General features: G+C 36.6%; 3 protein-coding genes across 4 annotated transcripts in view; 1 reads left to right on the top strand and 2 right to left on the bottom strand.

The window, feature by feature from the left end:
• Positions 1-9,987, bottom strand: part of LOC124632044 (mucin-5AC-like) — a 46,757-nt gene extending 36,770 nt beyond the window's left edge. For both annotated transcript variants that reach the window (XM_047166698.1, XM_047166704.1), the window contains exon 1: positions 9,760-9,987. The gene's annotated coding sequence lies outside the window, so the exon portion shown is untranslated. The remainder of the gene's footprint in view (positions 1-9,759) is intronic.
• Positions 9,988-11,705: 1,718 nt separating this feature from the next.
• On the bottom strand, positions 11,706-16,776 carry LOC124633221. Its single transcript, XM_047168397.1, has 4 exons — positions 16,435-16,776; positions 15,753-15,927; positions 13,890-14,108; positions 11,706-12,381 (listed from the first exon to the last, which is right to left on the bottom strand). Exons 1-4 carry the CDS (start codon positions 16,590-16,592, stop codon positions 12,145-12,147), a joined length of 789 nt encoding a protein of 262 aa, XP_047024353.1. The 5' UTR covers positions 16,593-16,776; the 3' UTR covers positions 11,706-12,144.
• A 2,588-nt stretch (positions 16,777-19,364) lies between these two features.
• Positions 19,365-21,375, top strand: LOC124633213 (juvenile hormone esterase-like). The gene is made up of 3 exons (XM_047168386.1): positions 19,365-19,585; positions 19,664-20,913; positions 21,067-21,375. Exons 1-3 carry the CDS (start codon positions 19,385-19,387, stop codon positions 21,260-21,262), a joined length of 1,647 nt encoding a protein of 548 aa, XP_047024342.1. The 5' UTR covers positions 19,365-19,384; the 3' UTR covers positions 21,263-21,375.
• The last annotated feature ends 2,569 nt before the right edge of the window (positions 21,376-23,944 follow it).

Below are 23,944 nucleotides of genomic sequence, written 5' to 3'. Positions count from 1 at the left end.
AAGCGACACAGACGCATGCTCTGCATGCAAAAATGGGGGATAACGACGCTGTGTGCATTACTGATTGAATCGAGATTCTATAACTACTCCGTAATACATAGACCATTATTGTTTGACGATGGTGAATAAATGCTTACAAGCCCCTGGTGTAAGCTTAGATCGTTTACCTATCTGTTATAGATACATGAGTTAAGTTTTGTTAGTGTTTCTACTTCTCGTGCTCCGAGTCCCACGATACCAATTTATTTGGGAGTTATTCAAATGCATTAACGGGACTGTCTTCGTAGGCACTCACGTATAAATTACGAGAGCTTCGCTGCACCGACCACCGGACAATATTTACATAAAGTCTCACAGAACTGTAGAAACTTGCTCCGTCTCCGTTTGTTGTGGAAACGAATTTAATCGGTCGAATACCTGCCACTGGAACTAGTTGTAGTGACGTGACATAGCTGTAAAATTCGTAATGACGAGTTTTATCAATCAAGACGTAACGACCCGACCTCTACAGTCCGACTCGAATAATTAATCGATTTGCATCTGATGGTATTTACACTTTTCTGCCAAGTTATTTATCTAGAATCTTCATTGTGTACAGTACTTATGCGTAGTATTAATATTTAGCTATAAAAACTTCGTTGTTAATACTTAATTAATTCAGTCATGGCCCCTAAAGTGATCACAGTCAATAACCCAAACCAAATCCAATAAATAACAAATGGACTGATGTGACAGAAAAAAATATCTTGCTATTTTATCCTCAAAGAATTCCAGTAACAAATAAATATTGAATAGCGTTTCCTACAAACCAGGTCCAAACAAATCAATGATTGTTGTCACCAATTGTCGAGTAAATACGAAGTTGTGACAGTTCTCACGCGTCATCAAGCACTGAATGTTTGTTTTTGTACAAGTTTTTATCTCATTGATTGAGTATTGAGTAGTATTCGGCCTTACTGCCTCACCTCATGGTCAGCCGTTGCACTGATCAATTGTTCCACAATCGGCTGATCAATGGATATTATACAATATTGTTTTTCCCTGAACGTTATATCATAATACTTCTATTCAATAAGCTTTGAACAAAAAGTTGTTGCGATACGTTGAAATTAATTGTTGATTTATATCAGGAAGCTTTGGTCATCGGCTTCACGTGTTCTAATGTGAACAAAAAAAAGCTATTAACATGTTTCTTTGTATAGGGCAATCACAGGTATGTAACTACATGCCAGTTTAGATAATAGTACAATACTGTTATCAGCATGCTTTACATAGGTATTTTTGAATGCTACTTTCTATCTCTACTGTACAGATATAAAAAATAGGTGCAGGTGACCCTAACTTAGTAAGCAATCCAAAAGCTCTTGCCAGTACAATACAAAACAGTACCGTCATGCTGATCCACATAAAATTGCGTTACAATTATCTCACAGAACGTCACACATCTAACCAGAATGCCCTTAAGTTTTCCGCAGCACGTCGCACACACACTTAAACATCGTTAACACGTATACATTGCTCAAGTCAGAACCTTGCGGCGCATGGTCGTGCGATGCTGACTCATAGGACCATGGGCACCGTGGGAACTGCTTATCAGTACCTCTTGTGCGAATCGTAGGCCAGCCAATTATGAACTGGTTTTGTTATCTAGCCTGCAACTTAATGTTAAAGGGTTGGAATATTTCAAGGATGCTGTTGTATCCTTATGCACCTTAGTACATAAGATAACAAATTAGACTTAAGAATCCAGAATTAATGTTGAATGTTATTGAGGATAGGGTCATCAAAAACACTTAAATTCCTAATCGAAGCTCGAATTTTAAAATAAACATAAGCTAACGCCCGCGTGGTGTTGGTAAACAAAATGCAAGTTCAATGTATCCCAGGTGCAGAGCGGCCTCGGCGCGGTCCAATGTCAATGTCACCTTTCCATTGAGTCGACACCGCCAGCGCTGCGCCTGCGCCGCCGCGTCGCGCGTCGCCCCACCAATACTCGCTCACTTGGAACTTGGAGCAGGAAATGCCCGATTCTAATCGTAAACTGGGATTAAAGACTTAAATCCTTTTACCTTGTTTTCAATTACGACAGCTTGATTTTAGATTTCTTTATGTGTCTTCCTTTTCAGAAGGTGTGTCTTGGAATGGTGATTCATTTAAAAAATATTTTCCCTAATCAATATTATCTTTGAAACGCGTTTAGCTGGATTGTACGCAATTTGGAGTCACGTTACATTCCAAGAGCTTAGCTGATGTTATCTAATACGCGTTCTTAGTACTTAGGTATTGTAATGTTGTAAATACTACTGCTTTCTTCTGAAAATATGTCAACAAAATTTAAATTGTCGCATAAAATGTGGGTGAGGTAACGCGAACTGTGGAATTCGGGCGTCAACGGTTCTTGCGCGCGCGCATCCATCGGATTACGAAGCTCGTGCTGATACATTATACAAGGCAGTTTAATCACTTGTTTTAGATTGCATACATTAGGAATACTTGGAACGCATTCACGGTTCAGGGTACACAAAACAATGGAATATGTAATTATTCGTCGCACCAAGCTCCGGCGTGACAATGCCTTTTTTAATCAGACTTATATGCAGACATCAAACGCAGTTTTATTGTTTTATAAATAACAAGAATTCATATCACTATCGAACATAGACAACCATTCTGCAATCATACTTCAAGAATCAAAGTTTCACCTCATTAAAATCCACACATACAATTACACCTCGTCTTTATATGACTTGTTAGCACAATTACCAGGCTGGCAGAGATGCGAAGAGATGACAAAGCGCAGACAGGCGCATCCTCTCCGCTGTGTGACAACAAAGAGCGTTGCCATCACAACACCATGAACAGACAGTTTAATCGTCGTCTAATTGTGCCACTGTTCACGACCTGACCAAGTACTAGGACTTCATATAATGTAGCTAGATTATAGACGATACACCTATTGTAGTTTTATAGCATTATAATTATGTACTACAAGGTCTCTTGAGCATAAATTAATGTTCCTACATTATTTATGTTTTCAGTCCATTTTAAGGCTTTTAACAAAATATCTAAGTACTTCTTAAGTATATACTAAAGAGTGTGTAGGGCCTACGTTTCCACGGGCGTTTGGGTGAATGAAAATTTATGAAATACGTAAGAAGGTAAGTACGGGACGAGACTTGCCAAACAATTCGAAGCGAAGTACAAACATTATTTTTCATTTGTAACCTCATTATTTTTATTGAGCTGTTGTTCAAAGTTGTAAGTAGTACATTGTTCATTTAATAAAGCATTGTCATCACAAATCTATATTAAAACATAATTAAGAGCACAATGGAACTTGACTTGAAAAATGACTGATGAAACGAGGCTCCATTTCGCAGAAACTTTGAAATGTTTGTTTTCAACCGATTCAAAGAAACCCGAAATATTTGTTTCATTAAAAGCCGTGCCAGCTTTTCTAATGAAAATAATGATGATTGCTATAATTTGCCGAAATTCAAGTCTGGGATTTATTTTCTATCGTCTAATTGCAAAGTAGAAGAAAACATTTTCGGTTAGAACGTGCACTATAGTTTATTCAACCCATAGAAAAACTTCATACGAACATTTACGTGCTTCGAATTTGAATTACTGATTAGATTCGCTAGAAATGTTCTTATTCACTAGTTATTGCTAAACAAAGACAATTCATTGAAAAGAATACAAAAATGTATTCTACATTAGTAATTGATAAACAAAGAATTTCATTCAAAAGAAACTAAGAAGGACGATGTATTTAATCTAATAAAATATTACGAAGTCTTAAAAGCCGTCTAAAATTGTAATTACTAAATTCTTCTAAGCAGCTTAACTTAGAATCCAATTTTTCTTCCAAATCATATTTTTTGTAAAAGACAATTTTGAATTTACCGAAACAACGTATCTCATGCATATAATTGTAATCAGAAGCAGGCATTTGTTTCCTGCTGCCGTCGATTACCAGAATCGTGACGAGCCCCAGTCGTCCTCAGGTTAGAGCATCCGTGACTTCATGAACCTCGCTGACGTCACCCCAATTACGTACCATGCAGTTATGTTGTATTATCTAATAGTTCAGCACGATTAATAACAATTAGTACCAACTATTCATATCAATAATCTTCGAAAAAATGCTCAAAAAAACTAAATGCGCCGGAGTTATTTGAACTGTGTAATCGATGTAAACGTTTCTTGTACTATTATTAGTGTTTATGTATCTGTAATTATTACGTGTAGACAAACTTTGTACCTCTTCCAAATTTTAATCCGTATAGGAAAAATATTTTTTTTTAATGCAAAGAAATTAACTTTGAAGTTTGAACATAACCAAAAATAAATCTGACCATTGACAATGCACCCTAATTTTTGATGCTCGAAAAGCATGACCGTTTCCAATCATTTAAAGGACAAAATATACCTTTTGGTAAGCCAACTGAACAGGTAAATTAATATCCCTGGCGACACTGAGAGACACTTCCAGACCTTGGGGCAATCATAGTGCCTTGACATAGACTATGTTTGTGAACCTAATTCTTCTCGGATTAGGTTCCAAAATATTTGGAACTCTGTAAAAACCTGTTCCTTGTCAAACTTCTCCGGAACAAGTTTACGAAAGCTAAAGACGTTTGGGTAACTGTTCTTAAGTATTTGGGTTATGGTGACTTTATTATCATCAGTTGGGTTTTACCGTGTTTTTTTAATTTTATTTTTATAAGTTTTTGTATTATTTTACCGTAGAACACCAGTTCACAGTTTTCAACGTATTCTTTGTGAATGTTTATTTTTGTTTTTAATTATTGTTGCGTTTGTCGTTCTCATCGTTTTATTTCCCCATGTTATTAAATTTCTTAATGCTCAAAAAAGATCTTTTTACTTTTCATGGAAGTTCTATTAAGTTAATAACCATTAAATGGAACTATTTTCTACTGAAACCAACCTACTTTCAAAAAAGAAGATTCCGCATTAAAATGACCAAAAGAAACAACGAATTTTACCAATTAACAAGGCATCTAAGTAGGTCTAAGTCTACAAGTAAAGAGCTCAAGACACGGTCAATGGATATCTGAGAGCGATTGATGGTTTAACGGTAACTAGTTGGCTGACTAAACATGCATCATTTGAGATTTATACCAGACTCTAAACTTGTCTATTATTAATAAAAAAAATACCTTCGTAAAAAATACTTTTCGTTCATCTTGTTTTTGCGTACTTGCTACTCACCATCTTTCTGTTCTATTAATTTAGCACGCAATTATGTTGTTATGGGACTCATAAATCTAACGATATAAAAATTTGCAACATAGAATTAATGTGAAAGCTGGTCTGTAATACTAGGTTCAGATAAAATGATCATCTTGATAGTCAAATCTTTATAAAAGTATATTTATGGGGTGCTTGGCCACGAAGGTAATTTGTAAGAAAGGATTTCGCATTTTACTAAGATATCTTTATTTTTTCTACATAATAAGTAAAATCAGATTTTTACTGTAGGAAAATAAAGAAAATGAAGCAATTTTTACAAATTCAAGAATGAATTGTACATTCATTTATCAAATATTGTAATTATGAAAAGTATATTTTACCCTTTCATTGGTACCCGTCAAACTCCTAGATCAGACGACATTTAACACAACGTAGCCTACATAGTACAACCTATGCTAAAATCCAACGACCCCTACTATAGTACTACATAGTACAAGCCTACAGAGCTGTTAACACCGGCACGCACCTGTCTGCGCAGTCCAACTGTCGAGACATGCGTGACGCGTAACCGCTGCAACAGTAACGTGATCTAGAACTGGCCTCTGTGGACCCCGAGAGTACCAGTGCGGCCCCTGTGACGAAATCGTTTGTATGCATGTTTTTTACTTAAAAATATGTCACAAGTGATAGTGTGCATTGTAGTTTTAATTGATTTTAAGTATTGGAACCTGGAACCATCATTTCAGTCTTGAATTAAGTCCTCCGTCACATGCCACTGAGCCCATACTTATTTTTGTGTTGAATAGTAATGATTTAACATTGTTGATCAATGATATTGCAAGTCATATTTCCAAATGCATCAGATGTATTTGGGTAGGTCTCAACTTCCGTCCGGTATTCTGCTTTCGTTGCAGGATACAGGATGAACTGACTGCAGAAAAAATGCTACTTATTTAATAAATTAATAGAAAGAAAACTTAAAGTGGAAGTCTAAGTTGCCTGCGGCTGAGGAAGTTAACCCCTGAATAACTTATTAACTAATAATAGCGAGATAAAATAAACAATGGACTATTTATAGATTGTTGCATTTTGTTCTACAGGCAACTGCAGTTACCTTTAACAGAGAAACGATAACAGACAGATAACATAAAGAATATCTTACAGAGATCGATAAAACTTGGAGAGGAATTTTGACTTAGTTTTTTTTATAAAAAATCAACATAAAATCTGTTATCTTAGTTTTAGTACAGATACCTCTTTATTATATTTTTTTATAGTAAATACTCCGTAAATATTTTTGTGGTAAATAAATAACATTAAGAAAAATCTGTTAAAATATACAGAATACACATGACTATTGCTATGGTTAAGACAAAGCCAATTTCCCTAGCTTCCCATACAATGTACCAGGTACATGGTCAATGTACCACAGGATGCCATCATGACCGCTTTGCTTAACTTAGTCATTCGTGAGCTTATTAGCAAGCACACGTGAGTATCCTAAGAGCTAGCTGTGCCGACTTCCTTAGAAACTGAGCGACTAATTAACAAACATTCCTTGATGTTTTCGAGAATTCGTTAAGGGATAAGATAATGTAGTAAGTACCCGATAAACTCAAAATTGTATGAAGAGCACGAAGATATCATTCAATCCCCCAAAAGCCTACTAAGTAACAAAAGACACAGGATTTATCTAGAGGAGATTAGTTATTTGTAGTAGGTCAGTATTATAACAAACGACGAGTCATATTCGTGAGAAAAACCCATCCTAAACATAACAGAGATATAAAATAAAAACACTGGAAACGCTAAATATAAAGTTGCACTTGTCATGCACATTACACTATACACGTAGTTACCATGAGAACTTGCCAGATCCAGTCAAACATCTAGTTAACATGCGGCGTGCTAAGTTTTGCATGAACATTCGCTGGTATGCTCACGCGCATAACAGTGACTTACCGCTATGCTGTGAGTGCGCGCATGACACCTACATAACTGGTGTCATCACACCTGGGTATTATACTTTCTTTTTGCTCGTTACCGTGACTGTGGTTGTATGATTTGGTGCAAAAAATGACACTGTTGTAATCTGCATTTGTTTTTTGTTTTGTGTGTCATTTGCGTAACGTAATTCGAGCTTTGGCATTCTGAATTCAAACAAGATTCGGAAAACAGATAGTGCTTTATTTTTTATCTTCATGATCATGATTCCAGAACTATATGAGTGTTGAGCCAACGGAAAGTTGTTTTTCAAAAATAAGGGCCAAATTCAGAAATAAAAACAAAAAAAGTTTAGCAGACGTTTGTCGCGTGTTTAATAAAAGTATGGTAGTTTGTGTTTCTGTTTGTTGACATAAAAATGCATAGATACATGATTTATGTATTTTATGGAAAACAGGTTTAATACTACAACTATTACAGCGTAATGTAATTTATATTCATTTTGATGTAAATGACATTTAATAACTCGAGTCATTCTCACACAAATAAATCTAATCAGGTCGGGTTGATGATCATGATCTTTATTTGTAAGTAATAATATTTCTATGTCATATTGTGTATACCGTGAGTACGTTTACCTAAGACGATGACTATTATTACAATAATGTTTTTCCTTGTGAGACAAAACAACTTATTGATTGATTTGTTTGCAGGAACATCATGGCTAAGTTGTCATTAGATATTGTAAATCTTGTGCCTTCGTCAATATTTAGCGGAACATTAAACATAGACTTATCGTGACAACACATTAATGATCACCAATAAAACGTACCTAAAAGAACAGTTATAATATTAATTGAACATTAAACTTTTCACTCATCTATTACTTCTATATCTTTATCTTTATTTAAATCTCTCTCAAGGGATGGTTCGCTTTATAAGGTTAATCAAAGTTCAACTTTTTCCACCGCGAGTTTTTGCATCGATCTTTCACTTTTTTGTCTCTGGGCTCCTGTTACAAAAACGACCATAGACTAGCTATAATCTAGACGTTGATCTAAAAAACATCAGAGTGTCAGTGACGACTATGAGTTTTTATATGAAGCTATGGCCCATAATACGATTTTTTACAACCCACGAATAGATTAATACATTATTGTCACGTGCAAAAAACTGTAACTGCAACTTTGTTTTTTACTGAAGGTTTTGAAAAATAAGTAAAAAGTTAATAATTGAGTTTGATGGTCACTGAAATAAAATTGATGTCGTTGTGTTAGCTCGTCACGAGTTTTGTACCAAAATAAGTTAATTCCTAGAATTAAGTGACCGTACGAGAAGGTATTGGACCGAGATATCCGAATGAATGACGTGTTTTGACAGAATAACAAACGAAATGTACCGTTAAGTAACCTAAGAGGTGTGGAGAAGTCTAATTCTCAATTCATTGTAGGTACTTCATTCTTTGTTGATATAAAAATTCAATTGACTAAATACTAGTTTAAGTACCTAATGAGATATCATAGCGATGCCACATCAGAGGCCGTCAAGTCGATTTGAAAAAAAAACTCTGACACCCGAGCTTGTCAGGCGATTAAACCTGCAGCTCACTTGATAAGAAGAAGAAGCACGCCGAAATTTTTTACCGGTTCTAGCTATTCGGAAGATATTCTTATAAAACGAAACCATAGATGTATTAACGACAATAAAACGAACTCCGCCCTTTGTTAATAGAACAATTAATTTAGCTCAAAGCGTTCTGAAGTTATTAATATTGTTATAGTTCTAAACTAATTATTATGATCGAAGCGTTACACTCGTAATTAATCAACAATAACCGGTTGGCGGGCGATTAATTGAATAACTGTAAACACAATTTTGCTAACGATATATTTGCGTCAATTACTGATGTCTGTTGACACTTCAATAACTGTTCATTTATGTCTTGAACATGAGAAGATAAATAGAATTCAATATACGAAATGAGTAAAATAATCGTAAATCTATAAAGAAGCCACTGCAGTGATTTCATATTATTGTCTACAAAATCTTTATGACGCAATAAATTATGTTTACAGTAGCCTTTGTTGACTATTTGAAATATTACGATAATTTTTAAAGCGATATAATTTATTATAGATATGAACTACGCACTTATTTTATATAAAAAAATATATAAAATCAATAAAGTGCACACAGTGTGCATCGTTGATGTCTTTTTAAGGAGCAAATCGTACGCTACGAGAGTTGGTACATAATTCATTCATTATGTTTTGCTTTTATCAGGTAAGTATGGGTAGTTTTATTAATGGTTTGCCTACTTTATATTCAATGATATTTTTTATTTTATAGTCTTGCAAATAACTACCTTTACATTTACCATAAAAACACCTCCTACAAGTTACCTACTTACGGTTAGTTTCGGCATAAAAATGTTTCGTTATTCTTCAATAGCTAATACGCTATAACAATGATATTTGACCTAAATACATCAGTGTATATGTTAAGCAATAAATTATTCAACATAAGGATTCGCATCCTTAACCGATGTCGTAGTTATCTTAACTGTATCGAGAGTAACTGTAAAAAGATATTTACCTTCTTATTCGACCCCAAAAAGAGCACAGCACGTTGACGACAAACAATTTTAGAGCAAACGTCTGAACAAACACTTGGAGCACTTGTACAAAGTCAGGAATAATTACAGGAATTTAGAAGAACTGTGGGTTTAATTTGTGTTGGTTTCGTTCGGGAGTGTGAGGCATCTGCGCGCGCGCACGGTACGCTGTGGAGGTGCGGTCGCGCTGCACTTGAACGTTGAACTGGCGTCGCGAGCGCGCATGCGCGTCCGAGACTCCGACCGGTTCGCTCCGACACGTAGTGTAATTGTACCAAGCATCGTCGGCAATGGATGCAGACCGCAGCAACATTTGGACAAGTGCTGTGGTCAGCCACAGCTACACTTAATTGATCGCCGAAGATCGCCATCAGTAACGTTATCGACGTAGCTGTTTCTAATAGATTTGCACTAATTGTAACGTTCTACATAGATAATGGCCGTAACCGCACGTCGGTGAGTGACGCAGCACGGAGGTACCACTGACCAACATCGTTCGGCTGTCCCATTCAAATACAATTTTGATACTCAGTGTTCGGAATACCAATAAATGTCAAACGCGCAAATTCATTGCGGTTTCCGCCTCCGTAAGTACTGTGGAAATGACTCCCATAAATAATTTGTGAACAAAACAAACAAAAACACATGACAGTAAATCAAGTAACAATCTCAAATATTTAAATAACAAAACAATAACTTTATAATAATCGCTTCAAATGGGGAATAATTAAAATTAATTTAAGTTTGTTGTTACAATAACAATGAGGTATTATCAACAAATCAAAGCATAGCAATAAACGGACAAGGCCTCGCCTTAGTACAAAGTAACACATGCATAATCCTATGTACAATTAGCTTCGTAGACAATAAAGGCATACTTGGACGATGGTGAACTCATAGATAGATATTTAATTATTATTTACGTAGCGCTTAGTCATCTTAACTTCAGCTTGAGTTCAAGCGTTAATATCAACAACGCTTGAAGGCAGTAACACGAACACGACTACATCAAACGAAGAAGCGTGTAAAACACGAGTTTACTGCCATAGAATGACTCTTAAAATAAAAGCTGCAAACGAACAATACTCCGATGTAACGATTGACGCAATAAAACATTATATTTTAAGTAGCAATAAGCGAGGAAAGTCGTGGTAGTAAAGGCAGCATAATAGCGACATCCTGTGCATGTCCTAGCAACGAGTGGTCGCGGCCGGGCATCGAACCCTGGACGCTGCCCGCGCCGCGTGCGCACCACGCACACAGACACACCTCACGACTTTAAAAATACCAATAATAAAATAATACCTGTATATTGGCAACGATGCTTCTAGGACTTTAACATCTTCCAGCCTTACACGATAAAGTTACATTGTTATACCTACTTATAGACTAAAAATGGCTTCCATATTTTTTCCATATAATTGCGTCACTATTTTTAAACACTGATGAGTCACAGATTGCTGCTTTAATGCTTAGTAGGACTGAAAAACTTTCCAGTTTCTTCAATCGTGAGAGCACAATGATAAAACATTGTAGTCTAAATCAACAAAGCGTCATAAGATCTTGAGAAAAATAATTTTAAGTACCATTTTATATTATGGACGTAAATATGTTCTACCACCTGCCTGGCATAAAGTGCTACATGTTTACCGTACATTTATCTAATACATTCCCTGTTATTCCCTGGCGGCCTGTAAGTGGGCAGTGCACGCCGCTCCTAAGTCGTGGAGGTTTGTCGAACGTTTATTCCCGAGGTCCGCGAACGTTACATCACATCACATAAACACGACGCTCTCTGGACCCCCATATAACACAATTTTACACTTCCTGAGCGAACTTCAACTATAAAATACCCTTAAACTTATCCCACGCTGTAATAACTTCCAATAAAACTACCTTTCTTAAATTGTAAGTTTATTTTCGACTTTCTAGGAACTAAATTTGAGCATAACTTAACTTAAATAATACTTAATTTTTTCAAAATTTGGAGACTTGATTCAAAGAGAACTTACATTTTAAGTTCTGTCAAATCAAGTCTACCTTGTCCTAGGCCGCATTAATTTACTTTGGTCTTGTCGGACCATATTTGAGCATTGTTTCAGTCAAATATTTAGTTTTATTTTAATACAGGGTAACAAGGATCACTGCTGTTATCCGACAATTGAAAAAATAATTTTCAGTTTTGTTATCAAACGTACCCCATTTACAGGTATCAGAACTTTCGATTATTATTTAGTAGTCCCATCAAACTTAAAATCCAATTTCATGTCATGGCACTACACTTTCAGATACCATTTCTTAAGTCTCATTCTCAAGTCAAAATCATCGTTACCCCGCATTAACCTACCATAACGTAATCTAACACCCTATTCCTCTTCATAATGTTTGGCTATAGCGTCTAATATAAACTGGAAGGTCCTGGGATTAATCCAACTGTGTCCTGAGGGCAGCTCACTGGGGTCCAGACTCCTCGCTTGTCTGCCGACTGTGCGCTCGAGGAAGTAGTCGTCATACTCCCTGTCGTAGTCGGGTAAGATCGGGTTGAACTTCGCGTAGTAGATAGCTGAGAGGCACGCGTACAGGAGTAGTGCTGCCGTGAACAGCTGGAAATAAATAAGTGGTCTGTTAGATGATAGACAGATAAAAGACAGTTTAAAGAAGGCAATGATAACAGAAGCTACAAATTATCAAGTATTTTGCAAAAGTAATTGTAGTGGTTACAGTTATCTTCTATGTGATGTATTCCATGTAGGTATATTAAAGAGTCTCGTTTTGAAACATCTCAAAATGCAAACAAAAAACTTCAATTATTAAAATAACTGGTTTGCAGATTTTCCCACAGTCATTTCCGCGATGCAATATTAAAATAGTTAATTCTTTTGGTAGCATTTAACATCATTCTAGTGAATGAAAAGTATTGAAACATCCGTCAGTGACTAAACAATGTATCTGTTTACAGCGATCAGCTTTATGAGGTAAGTTTTGAATCAGTAGAATAATCGGTGGGTCATTACCGCGACCCGCACGCGCCGAGCGCCGGAGCTCCGCCGGAACTACTCACATCCTCCCTCCTTACCCCACCCTCACAGTCGTGACCACCGATTCCAAACCACACATCTTATAAACAAAACACTACTCAAATTGTTACAAGAATTTCTCAGTACATGCACTTTAATAAGCAAAGAATTCAATTAGACTTGCTTACAAACACTGTATAATTAATAACATTATAAGTATTATTTTACGTTCTTTTGATTTGAATAAGACGTTTAGACATTATTTTTAATTGCTACCTCCGAATTTTAATGGAGGAAGTTTTTAGACATACCTATCTTCCCTTAACTAACATACACATTTAAGTTAGAAAAAATAAGGAAACATTTAAAAGCAGAAGCACTTAAGCTGCGGCCGTGAAAATAATATCACGTTTCGGCAGCAGCCGATGCGTTGTCAATAATTGGTCTTATTTAGTAGATACAGATAATTGTGAGAAATAACTTTAAGTAAGTGAGCCTTATTTGTGTGTAAATATATCCTCGTATTGTTGTCGAAGCCTCGATCTAGGAAATGTTTGTGTAACGAGGCTCGCAAGGCTGTCGGTGTGCAGTGCTGTCGCGACGGTCATCGCATGGCGTTTAACTGTGTCAATGTTATGTCGTCTAACTACCGGCTGTTCGTCAAATCACCACGTAATAGCTGTTTTTGTTACTGAATTATAAACAACAATAATTTTCGCGCTACGATGCGCTACGTTGCGCTTGAGGTCAAGTCTATTTTTGTGCATTCGGGAGAAGATGACGTCTGTCAGAAACAAGTAGTCGATTTGTAGTATCGAATGATTTAATTTATCACGATATTGCAGTTACTGTTGAAATGGAAATCATGCCACGTACGTAGGTACAACTAAGTAAAAGCTATTGTCAACTTTCATTACGCAACAGTCTTTACCCTAGTTAATATTAAATTTAAAAAATTACTATTAATTTAAAAATCCAACACAACTATAACAAATTTTATTTCGAGCAACGTGAGGATTTTCTTAAATATACCTTATCCTCAAGAATTCCTGATCAGAAATATGTCCTTACAAAATATAATTAGCTATACATACTTGGAACACACTCCAGAACTTAAAAGACCCCTCGTTGATGATCCAGTCGTAGTACCCAGCCCAGGGGTCGGTGTACCTGGCCTTCTGCTTCATCGGCTTGGTAGTGGTGGTCTCTTCATAGTGGTGATGGTGATCTTCATCATAATAGTCCTCGAAGCCTCTGCCGGTACCCACTGTCCCGTTCCTTGGCCTAGTTCTAGTTCGTTTCGGGTGTTGGACCTGGAATTATCATATTTCAGACGTTAAGTGTGTCAGTGTTAAGTATAAGAAATTCCATAATGAGTTTTTGAATTCGATTATAAAAATTATATATGAATGGCCACAAAATGTAATTATCTGATAATATTTTTTGTGACCATAACAAAATCTAATAGATTTGAATTTGAGATAGAATGAATTTGCCCGAAATTTTATTCATGTAAAAATATTCAGATGGTTGCGTAAAGATTTGATTTTCAAATTAGATCAAATATCAAAAAGTTTGATAAATGTGAAAACTTATCTTGTTAAGCCTACGAAATACTATTAATCTTATAAAGATTCAAAATCTAATGCTTATAATAGATTTAGTCTGAAAAGAGGTTCATTATATTTTCAAAGGTCTATTTTAATATTTGATTGAAACATTATTTGCGATAAGGCTAACAACGTGACGGCGCAATCTTTTCAAGAAACTTATAGCAACCAATGCGTTTCTGGCGACAAGTTGCTATTCTTTTTTTAAATGCTTATTCGTTGGCAAAGTTGTACTGTTGTACTTCGTAATTACCACATAACTCCTAATATAAATGTTTCATAATCCTTATTTCATAAACCCCCAATTATCGCCACCTTTTTTAGTTTCAAACAACCCTGGTCATGTTGATCCTATATCTCAAAAACTCGAATCTACTTGTACCTACTACCAGATAGCCCCGTAAATACCTATCAGCCTTACAAAGTAAAAAATTAACACCCAATCACAAAAAAAGTGTAAACTAATAGACAAGAATTCATAAACGTCCCCAAATACAGAGTTAATTACACAAAATGATCTAAGTACGCGTTCTAGTTCGATTTACACGAGCATGTCAACCACGGCGTGGTTGTCTAAATAAGTTGCCCAGCCCATCCAGTTAGCACTAAACAGTCGGTCACCCACTTTACCCAGTTCAGTGGGTACCGTATTCTGACCTTGTTTCATTTGTTTCCACATACCAATAGAATGTTCAGACGGTTTCAGAGATATGCCGCCTTCACGCTCGATTGAATTGATTTTATGAATGATAATTGGGAAGCACATGTGTTGCTAAATTGCGTGTTATTTTTTGTTTTTGTATTTATTCCATATAAGCCTAGTTTGGCTATTTTAACCGATTCAATGTTTTGATGAAAGTCGTTCTCATAAGAACTTAAAATGAATAGGTACAGACGAAAGTTACGAAAAAGCCCTTGCAAAGAAACTAAATTTACAGCACTAAGCTTGTCTGAAAGGCGAGTAGCATTATAATATCTACACATTTTTTATACAATTCATAACCTAAGCTATTAAACCAAACAATAATAATATACTATCAACCTGAAAACTCACAATTGTGTTTTCCTACAATTTGAAAACCCCAGCACTGAAGCTAGCTTGGTTATCGAATTGGTAAACGTTACTATTTTTCTTAATTCTATACCTACTCCTAATTTAAAATATTATAAACGCGAGCTTGTATATAATTTGGATGTTTGTTCCTCTGGATTCTGATGGAACTTGGCAGGAAGCTATAGAAGCTTATACATCGAAATGACCCAAGACTACTTTATATCCAGATACGGAAAGTAGTACTCTGGGAAAGTATCCCCTAATACAAACTAAACTCCAAAATTGATACATACCGCAACAGCAGTATTATTACTGACAGTAGACGCAGCAATGGCTCGCTGCTTGTTCACATTCCTGACGACGTCCAGGGCAGTGCGCAGTGCCGTCAGGATGAACTCCGAGATCGGCATCCTGCTCGAAGATTCCTCAGTAGGAGATGAAAGGGAAGCTTCGGGGATCTCGTCGACACTAGAATTTGGGGAGATTTACGGTTATGTATTTTGTTTCCATATATTTTGATATTTTGTGGAATGTTGCTACTTATATTATCACTCTTCAATCTAGTATAATACTATGTGAATAATAAAGGGATTTAAACGACAATTAGTGAAATCACATTTACAGTTTCCCATTTTCGGAAGTTGGTATCGATTGAACTTATCTGACAAATAAATATCTGATTAAAAAACTTATCTGATTAATTACATAATGTATTCCGTTTGTAAATTAATGTCTCAAAAGTAATATGAATCCATATGCATGTAGCATAAATTAATCCAGCAATTTAAATCGCAACTATATTATTGGCAGATTACAAACATATTACATACTCGTATGAAAAAGATTTTCCACAAGTTTTAAAAACACTACCTCTCAGAAGACATCTTACTAGAGATACTTTACAGATTACAAGTAATTGTAATTTCCAATAAAATAAATAAAAGATAACATAAATAAAATCAAAAAAGAACTCACTGCAACGGTATATATTTATACTTGCTGTAGGGCGGAGTATGCGGCGTAGCCGTGTCGTAGCGCATGGCTGCGCGCGCGCCGCCCGCCCACAGCGCAAGCGCCACCGCTCCCAACCAAACCATCCCGTGACATGACAACACCACCCCTTTCGACACCATTGTCAAACCCGAAAATTATAAAAAAAAATAAAAAAAATCGGTGGTCTATTTTTTGTTTTCACTTTTCAAAAAATTTAGTTTTTTTCTATCGGATGTTCATGGTTCGCCGGTAGGCAGTCTACTGAGAGATTTGTAACGTGCGCCCCAGTTAACAGTGCAAAGGGAGCTACTGAAATATGAATACTGTAAACAAACCGAGCCACCTCTTAAGTGGAGTGTCAATTTAATTTGTACAGTTGACACGCTAGTGAAAGCTTGAGGCTGGATCTGTTTCATATCAACTTTATCTGTTCGTTAACGTGTTTTACAGTTTTCTCTCATTCATCTTTTTTACAACTTGTAAAATCTACTTTTTCATGTTATTTATTTAAAGAGTATGGCCTCATCACAAACATATAAAATTAAAATATAACTTACTTGAAACTTTAAATGAAATTGTTTTAAACGAAAACATTACATTCTTACTACATGCTTTACTTCTAATCCTTACCAATTTTTAAATTCCAAAAGTATGACTGTCATCTGTTATTTTTATTGGCCAAGAACCGAACCAGAGAACTCTTGCACAAAAGTCGTACATAACCTTTATACCAAAGGAGCAGATAATAATCAAGGTAATAAAATCCAGACAGAAATTATTATAAGAAAATAATGAGGAAAACTTAATAGGTTAATCGCGCTATCCTTCTTGACTAAAAGACTGCACACTGCTTAATGTAGCCATAGTGTGCGAAATAAATGATATAGTTCGGCCATTCAGAGAATGCGTTCCTGACACGTCGCGATTGAACTGACGACGTAACTTTGCAATGGCGTTGCAGTTACGATAAAAATATTTTTGCTGGTTGTTTACCGTTTTAACAATTGAGGAGCATTAAAACAACATTATTATATCAATAATCAATGAATGTTATAATTCAGTCAGTTCAATCGCGACGTGTCAGGAACGCATTCTCTGAATGGCCGAACTATAGTAATAATGATCAAAGTGTGTAACGTGTTGTAACAAAAAAATCGTTATAAAAAAAATTGTGCACATACTTATAATAAAAATAAAAATATTGAAACCTAGTTAAGAACCATTGTGACTATTATCTTCTGTGAATTCTTACTAAGTTTGCTTTTTCAAACATACAAGCCCATCAATAAACACATAGCAAAAAGTACTTGAATACGAGATCATTATCACATTACATACGCAGACATGGTCTCGTCTTCAATTATAGCAATATACGACACATGCAAAGGGTCGTATAGGAAGTGCCCAGTTATCACCGGCCTCCTAACTGTAATAATTTATTGCTGCTTACTCTCTCTCCGTCTGAATACCACACATACTCGCAGCTTGTGACCATGTAATTATCACAGGTCCACTTCGGCGATCTACTTATCTCTCGTTCTCATAATCTATATTTAAGATAAACTATGTTAAAAAATTCTAGAAGCGAGTAAAATGTTTGGCAGATAAACTTCTGCAGGGAGATAAGATATTGCACTAAGTTTAAACACCATATTTCATCGTGAGACAGCCGAATCCGCAATGCGGGTGCACCTTAGTCTCCCAGCCAAAACTAAGTGCAGACTGCACTTCGGAACTCATCTGTTACAAAACAGTAACAGTGCAGAAAGTTCCCCAATTTTCTGGTTCTTTAATTTAATTTACTAATTTGACAGATAGCATGCCAACCTCGTTGCTCTAGTTTTCCATACCGCTATGTAATTTGTTAAGAGGTATTTATCTAATCTGATAATCAGTTTTAGTAGCAGTAATGTACAAGTACACTAAAATCTGAAAAAATGTAACCCGAAATTTTGAAAAATTATTTCATTGTTGAAAAGCTGTACCTGCAGTCTTCCCGAGTAACGTACGCTATATTTTATCCCGGCACGGGCAGTAGTTCTCAAAGGACGCGAGTGAAACCGCGAGAAAACGGCTAGTATGTACATAATATAATGTGTCTTGCATCTGTTTCGTTTCTAACAGCCCTTTCACACTAGCGGGTTTTTCCGTTCAGTTTTTCCGAGTGGTAACGCTCATATCAATAAAGGACAATGGGCGAAATGTTTGGATTTTGGTCTACTCCTCCTCTAGTAATGAGTCATACATCTTTTGAAAGGTCTTTTCAAGCGTTACATTTTATACTAACATACTACTTACCAATTCTTAGTACTTTAGAAGTTAGAGCTTATTTTAGATAATATTATCGGTAGTTACTTTAAAGTTCTTAGATTCCTTCTCTAGTAATGAATTATATATCACTGGTAAGGCCTTTTTAAATAGAACATTTCGTACTAGAATACTTCTAACAAATTGTCAGTACCTTAGAAGCTGTAGCAGATTTTAAACATATGTAGTTATTATTTCACTAAACACGTTCTAACTCCCTAAATATTAACAAATGACAATCGCCGCCATACAAGAAAATACTCTAAATAACACAAGATTTCTATTGATTTATAACTTAATGCTAGAGGAGACGTAGACCAAAACGCTCATTGTCCTTTACCACTACTGGTACAAAAGATGCCTGTCACATTTTTTCCGCTCGGTGCTGCGCGTCTTCGCAGTTTCAGTTTCAGTAGTTTAGATATTGAATAAACCATTTTTTAACTCAATGCCAAGATTCGCAGTTTCGCAATATTTTATCAAAATTCAACGTTATCTCATCGATGTTGTTGTCAGCAACAGATATATCTCCATTGCACACTTGACATAAAGACAAGGCCCCTTATCTCTGATCACCTTCAATTGCTAGAAGTGCCAGTGTTACATTACCTCTCGTGAGCTCGCCATGAACATCATGGGGGACAAAATCATATTCGTTTTACCACTAATATTTTGTCTAATACACAATGGCAGTGGTTTATCGAGGATTGACCCCCTCGTGGATTCGAAAGTAGGCCTAATTCGTGGCTTGAGAGCTACCGACGGTGATTATTCCATGTTTATGGGCATCCCTTACGCAACTGTGAACGAAAGTAATCCTTTTGGGGTAAGTTACTTATAGAAATAATAGTATTTCAGCCCTTTTCCTTGTATATACGATATAAAATTAACTTTTATTTTCTAGCCTTCTACCCCACATCCCGGCTTTGACGACGTTTTTGAAGCTTACGATGATTCAGCCATATGTCCTCAAATCGAAGAATTCCACAACACTGTAGTAGGATCAGTGGACTGCCTTCATCTAAACATTTATGCGCCAAACTCAGCTAATTCTAGAAACAGATTACCTGTCCTAGTATGGATCTATGGTGGTGGATTTTCCATTGGATTCTCAGGCAGATTCCTATACGGGCCACAATTTTTTGTTGAAAAAGAAGTCATTCTAGTAACATTGAATTATCGTTTGGGTCCCTACGGATTCATGTGTCTTGACACTCCTGACGTGCCTGGAAACCAAGGTCTGAAAGATCAGCAATTGGCCTTGAAATGGATCAAAGACAACATAGAAGCGTTTGGTGGTGATTCTAATCAAATAACAATTATGGGTGAGAGCGCCGGAGGAGCATCGGTTGACTTTCATTTACTATACAGCCAGGAAAAATTATTCGACAAAGTAATCTTACAGAGCGGTGCTGCATTAAGTCCCTGGGCTATTGCAGAACCAGACACATCTGCACCTCTCAAGTTGTCAGAACACCTCGGTTTTGCTACAAAGGACATACAAGAAGCTTTAGATTTTCTGGCGTCAGTCGACACGAATTTAATAATTGCATCGATTCCAGAACTTGGCTTGGAATTTCGTCCTTGTAAGGAAAACGACTTTGAAAATGTTGAAAAGTTCATCCATGACTATCCGCTTAACATCAAGAAGCCAAGTATTGCAAACGTTCCGATTCTTACAGGATATAACACCTATGAATCTCTCTATATTTACGATAAATTGTCAGAAGAAGAATTTGAAAACCTTAACGTGTTCCATGACTTTTTAATCAAATACTTTAACCTTGACGATGAAGATCTTATTGAAATGGAACAATATGTGAGAAATTTCTATATTGGAGATGAAAAAATTACCAAAGCAGTTGAAGATGGCATCATTAAATTCCACTCAGATTTGTTCTTTACTTACCCTGTGGTCAGAACTATTCAAAAATACCTTGACAATGGAGTCAAAAATATATATTTCTACTTGTTTTCCTATGAGGGTGAAAGGAACTTTGTTAAAAACAAACAGAACATTACTACGGCAGGAGCATCACATGCAGATGAACTAGGATATTTGTTTGATATCTCGTACATGGGTGAGCCCAATTCTGATGATCAACTTATTGTCGACCGCATTACGACGTTGTGGTCCAACTTTGTTAAATACGGGTATGTTGATCACTTATATTACTGTACCTAATCCTTTAGTGCCACTTTTCATTTCTTAGTAAAGAGCTAAAAATATTGCCAAAAGGATTTTAACCTACCACGCAGTAACATATGGTTCACTTTAGAGTAATTGTTTTGTGTTCTTTGTTTCAGAAACCCTACTCCTGAAACCAGTGAACTATTGCCCGTTCAATGGCCGATCGTCACAAAAGACTTATTGAACTATCTGAACATCGACTCAGAACTTCAAGTGGAGAAGAGAAATTTCAATACCAGGATAGTTTTCTGGGAACTATTTTATAAACTCAATGAAAAAGCGCAAATAGGCTATAAGGAAGATTCTGAATAAATTCTTAATGATCAAAGTAATTAGATATCTTTATAAATTGTGTGCTTACTCGTACTTTTCCTAGGCTGGTGTATATTATAAAACGTATTTATTAATAAAATTAATTAGACACATTTCATTGTTTTGATTTACGTAAGTAGGTACAGGATCTACGTCCACATAAGATCAATAAATAAAATTCCATTGTTTCTGTAAAGTCATCTGATTGGAACACTCGATATAGATATGAGATCATCTGTATCATGACCCTCCATATCTTAAACTTATCATCACTCAACAAGCAAGATAATCTTGTTTTGGGCTCAACGTACTTAGGAATATTTACCTGCACTCGTAGTCAAAAAAGGTACCACTGCACTGAAATGTTCAAAATTCCTGAAAATAATACTACGTTTTACCAACCATAATAAAATTAATGCGCATATAAGGCATCAGAATGTTGACTTAAGAAGGGGACGTTTATGGGCACTTAAGTGGACCTGGGTGTATTTTATAGCCCCAACCTGAGCATTGATTACTTTGGCTCTCTGGACACGCTCCTACATGATTTTTCTCCCCTATATGAACACGTGGTCTTGATGGGTGACTTTAATACTTGTTTATTAAAGAATGACAGGCGAGCTCTTAAACTTCAATCACTCCTTTCTTCTTTCAATCTCAGTCTCTTACCTCTGTCTGCTACTCATCATTTTCCTAACTGCACTCCTTCTCTCCTGGATTTAATAGTAGTATCTAAGACAAGTAATGTATCCTCTCATGGTCAGATTTCAGCATCTTTTTCCTATCACGATCTAATCTTCTTATCCTATCGGATTCGTCCTCCTAAGCGTAAGCCTCAATACCTGTATCTTCGGAATTACAAGGGCATTGATCTGGAGGCATTGAAGCGTGATGCTGATTGCATTGACTGGTCTAGCATATTCATGAGTACCTGCGTTAATGAAATGGTGAGTTTATTTAATTGTAAGTTATTGGAACTATTCGACATTCATGCTCCACTTCGCCGTGTCAAAGTTAAGTATGCTCCTGCTCCGTGGCTCACTTCTGCTATAAAGGAGGTGATGGCCAGTCGAGACAGAGCCAAGCGTAGGTGGAAGCGCAGTCCGTCTGAACGCAACCTCATTACCTACAAGACATTGCGTAACCGTTGTAGTCGAATGTGTAGAGATGCAAAGAGACGCTACTTCCACAATTCTCTCGATAACCGTAACTCTTCTGAGGTATGGAAATTTCTCAAAACTGTTGGCATCGGTAAGGCTGCTTGCGCTGCTGGTGGGGACACTGATGTGGGTGCCCTTAATAACTACTTCTCCTCTCCCCCTGTACGTTTGGACCCACACGTCCGTGCCCGCACATTGAGTGAGCTTGCTAGTTTGCCGTTGCCTCAGTGCTCTTTGTTTGAACTGAGTGCTGTGACTGAAGACGACGTCAAAAAGTCTATCCTTGCCATATACTCTAGTGCAGTCGGTAATGATAACATTTGCTCTAGAATGGTGTTCTTAACTCTACCGACTGTCCTACCTGTCCTGACGCATATCCTAAATTTCTCCCTGTTCTCTTGTTCTTTTCCTAATTCCTGGAAAGAAGCCATCGTTATTCCTTTACCTAAAATTTCCAATCCAGCTTCTATGTCTGATTATAGACCCATTTCAATCCTTCCTTACCTGTCCAAAGTTCTGGAGCACCTGGTGCATTTTCAGCTTTCTTCTTTCCTTACCCGCAATAACCTTTTCCACCCTTTACAATCTGGTTTTCGTCCCGGTCATAGCACTGTAACTGCACTAAAATAAATCCCTGACGTTACTGGTTCTCCTTGACTTCAGCAGTGCATTTAATTCTGTCGATTTCGACATTCTTCTTGGTATCCTTAAATCTATTAATATTTCTTCTTCCACGTTAAGTTGGTTTGACTCCTATCTTAAAGGCCGTACGCAGTGTGTCCGGCTTAATAACTTATCCTCCAATTGGTGCAACCTTTCTGCGGGCGTACCTCAAGGTGGCGTTCTCTCTCCTCTCCTTTTCTCTGTTTTCATTGACTCTGTCACTAAGGTCATTTCTTCCAACTTCCATCTCTATGCGGACGACTTACAACTATACAGACATTTTCCGTTATGCGATGCGGAATCTACCATTGCCGCTATGAATCATGACCTGAATATGATTGAGGTCTGGGCGCAGTCCTTTGGGCTACAGATCAATCCCAAGAAGTCTCAGGCCATGATCATTGGCGGCAGAAACTTGCGGGGCAGGCTTGATGTTGCGTCTTTGCCTCCTCTTTGTTTAGGTGGGGTTCAACTGAGCTATGCAGAAACGGCAAAAAATTTGGGTGTCATCATGGACTCACATTTATCATGGTCTGCGCAGGTCAATGAAGTCAGTCGCAAGGTGCACTTCACCTTTCACACTCTGAAATGCCTCCAGTACTTTTTGCCCTTGAAAACCAAAATCTCTCTTGCTCAGACTCTCATTCAACCCATCATTGACTACGCGGATGCCTGTTATTTGGATGCCACAGAGGAGCTCTTAAATAAGCTTGAGCGGTTGCAAAATTTATGTATTCGGTTTGTTTTCAATCTAAAAAAATATGATCATGTTTCTCATTTTCGCAAAGAACTCAAGTGGCTCCCTATTCGTCTTCGCAGGAACACGCGCATTTTGTGTCTCCTTTTTAATATCCTTTTT

Source organism: Helicoverpa zea, chromosome 1, assembly GCF_022581195.2.
Source record: "Helicoverpa zea isolate HzStark_Cry1AcR chromosome 1, ilHelZeax1.1, whole genome shotgun sequence".
Classification (NCBI taxonomy): Eukaryota; Metazoa; Arthropoda; class Insecta; order Lepidoptera; family Noctuidae; genus Helicoverpa; species Helicoverpa zea.
This window is presented reverse-complemented; position numbering and strand designations above follow the sequence as displayed.

What these genes read in the sequence shown, in the direction of transcription:
- LOC124633221 (XM_047168397.1), bottom strand. Translation starts at nt 16,592, where the DNA reads ATGGTGTCGAAAGGGGTGGTGTTGTCATGTCACGGGATGGTTTGGTTG. An exon ending in TATAAATATATACCGTTGCA is followed by an intron (nt 15,928 to 16,434) that starts GTGAGTTCTTTT and finishes CCCAAATTCTAG; the next exon opens with TGTCGACGAGATCCCCGAAG. An exon ending in AGTTCTGGAGTGTGTTCCAA is followed by an intron (nt 12,382 to 13,889) that starts GTATGTATAGCT and finishes ATTTATTTCCAG; the next exon opens with CTGTTCACGGCAGCACTACT.
- LOC124633213 (XM_047168386.1), top strand. Translation starts at nt 19,385, where the DNA reads ATGAACATCATGGGGGACAAAATCATATTCGTTTTACCACTAATATTT. An exon ending in ACGAAAGTAATCCTTTTGGG is followed by an intron (nt 19,586 to 19,663) that starts GTAAGTTACTTA and finishes TTTATTTTCTAG; the next exon opens with CCTTCTACCCCACATCCCGG. An exon ending in TCCAACTTTGTTAAATACGG is followed by an intron (nt 20,914 to 21,066) that starts GTATGTTGATCA and finishes TCTTTGTTTCAG; the next exon opens with AAACCCTACTCCTGAAACCA.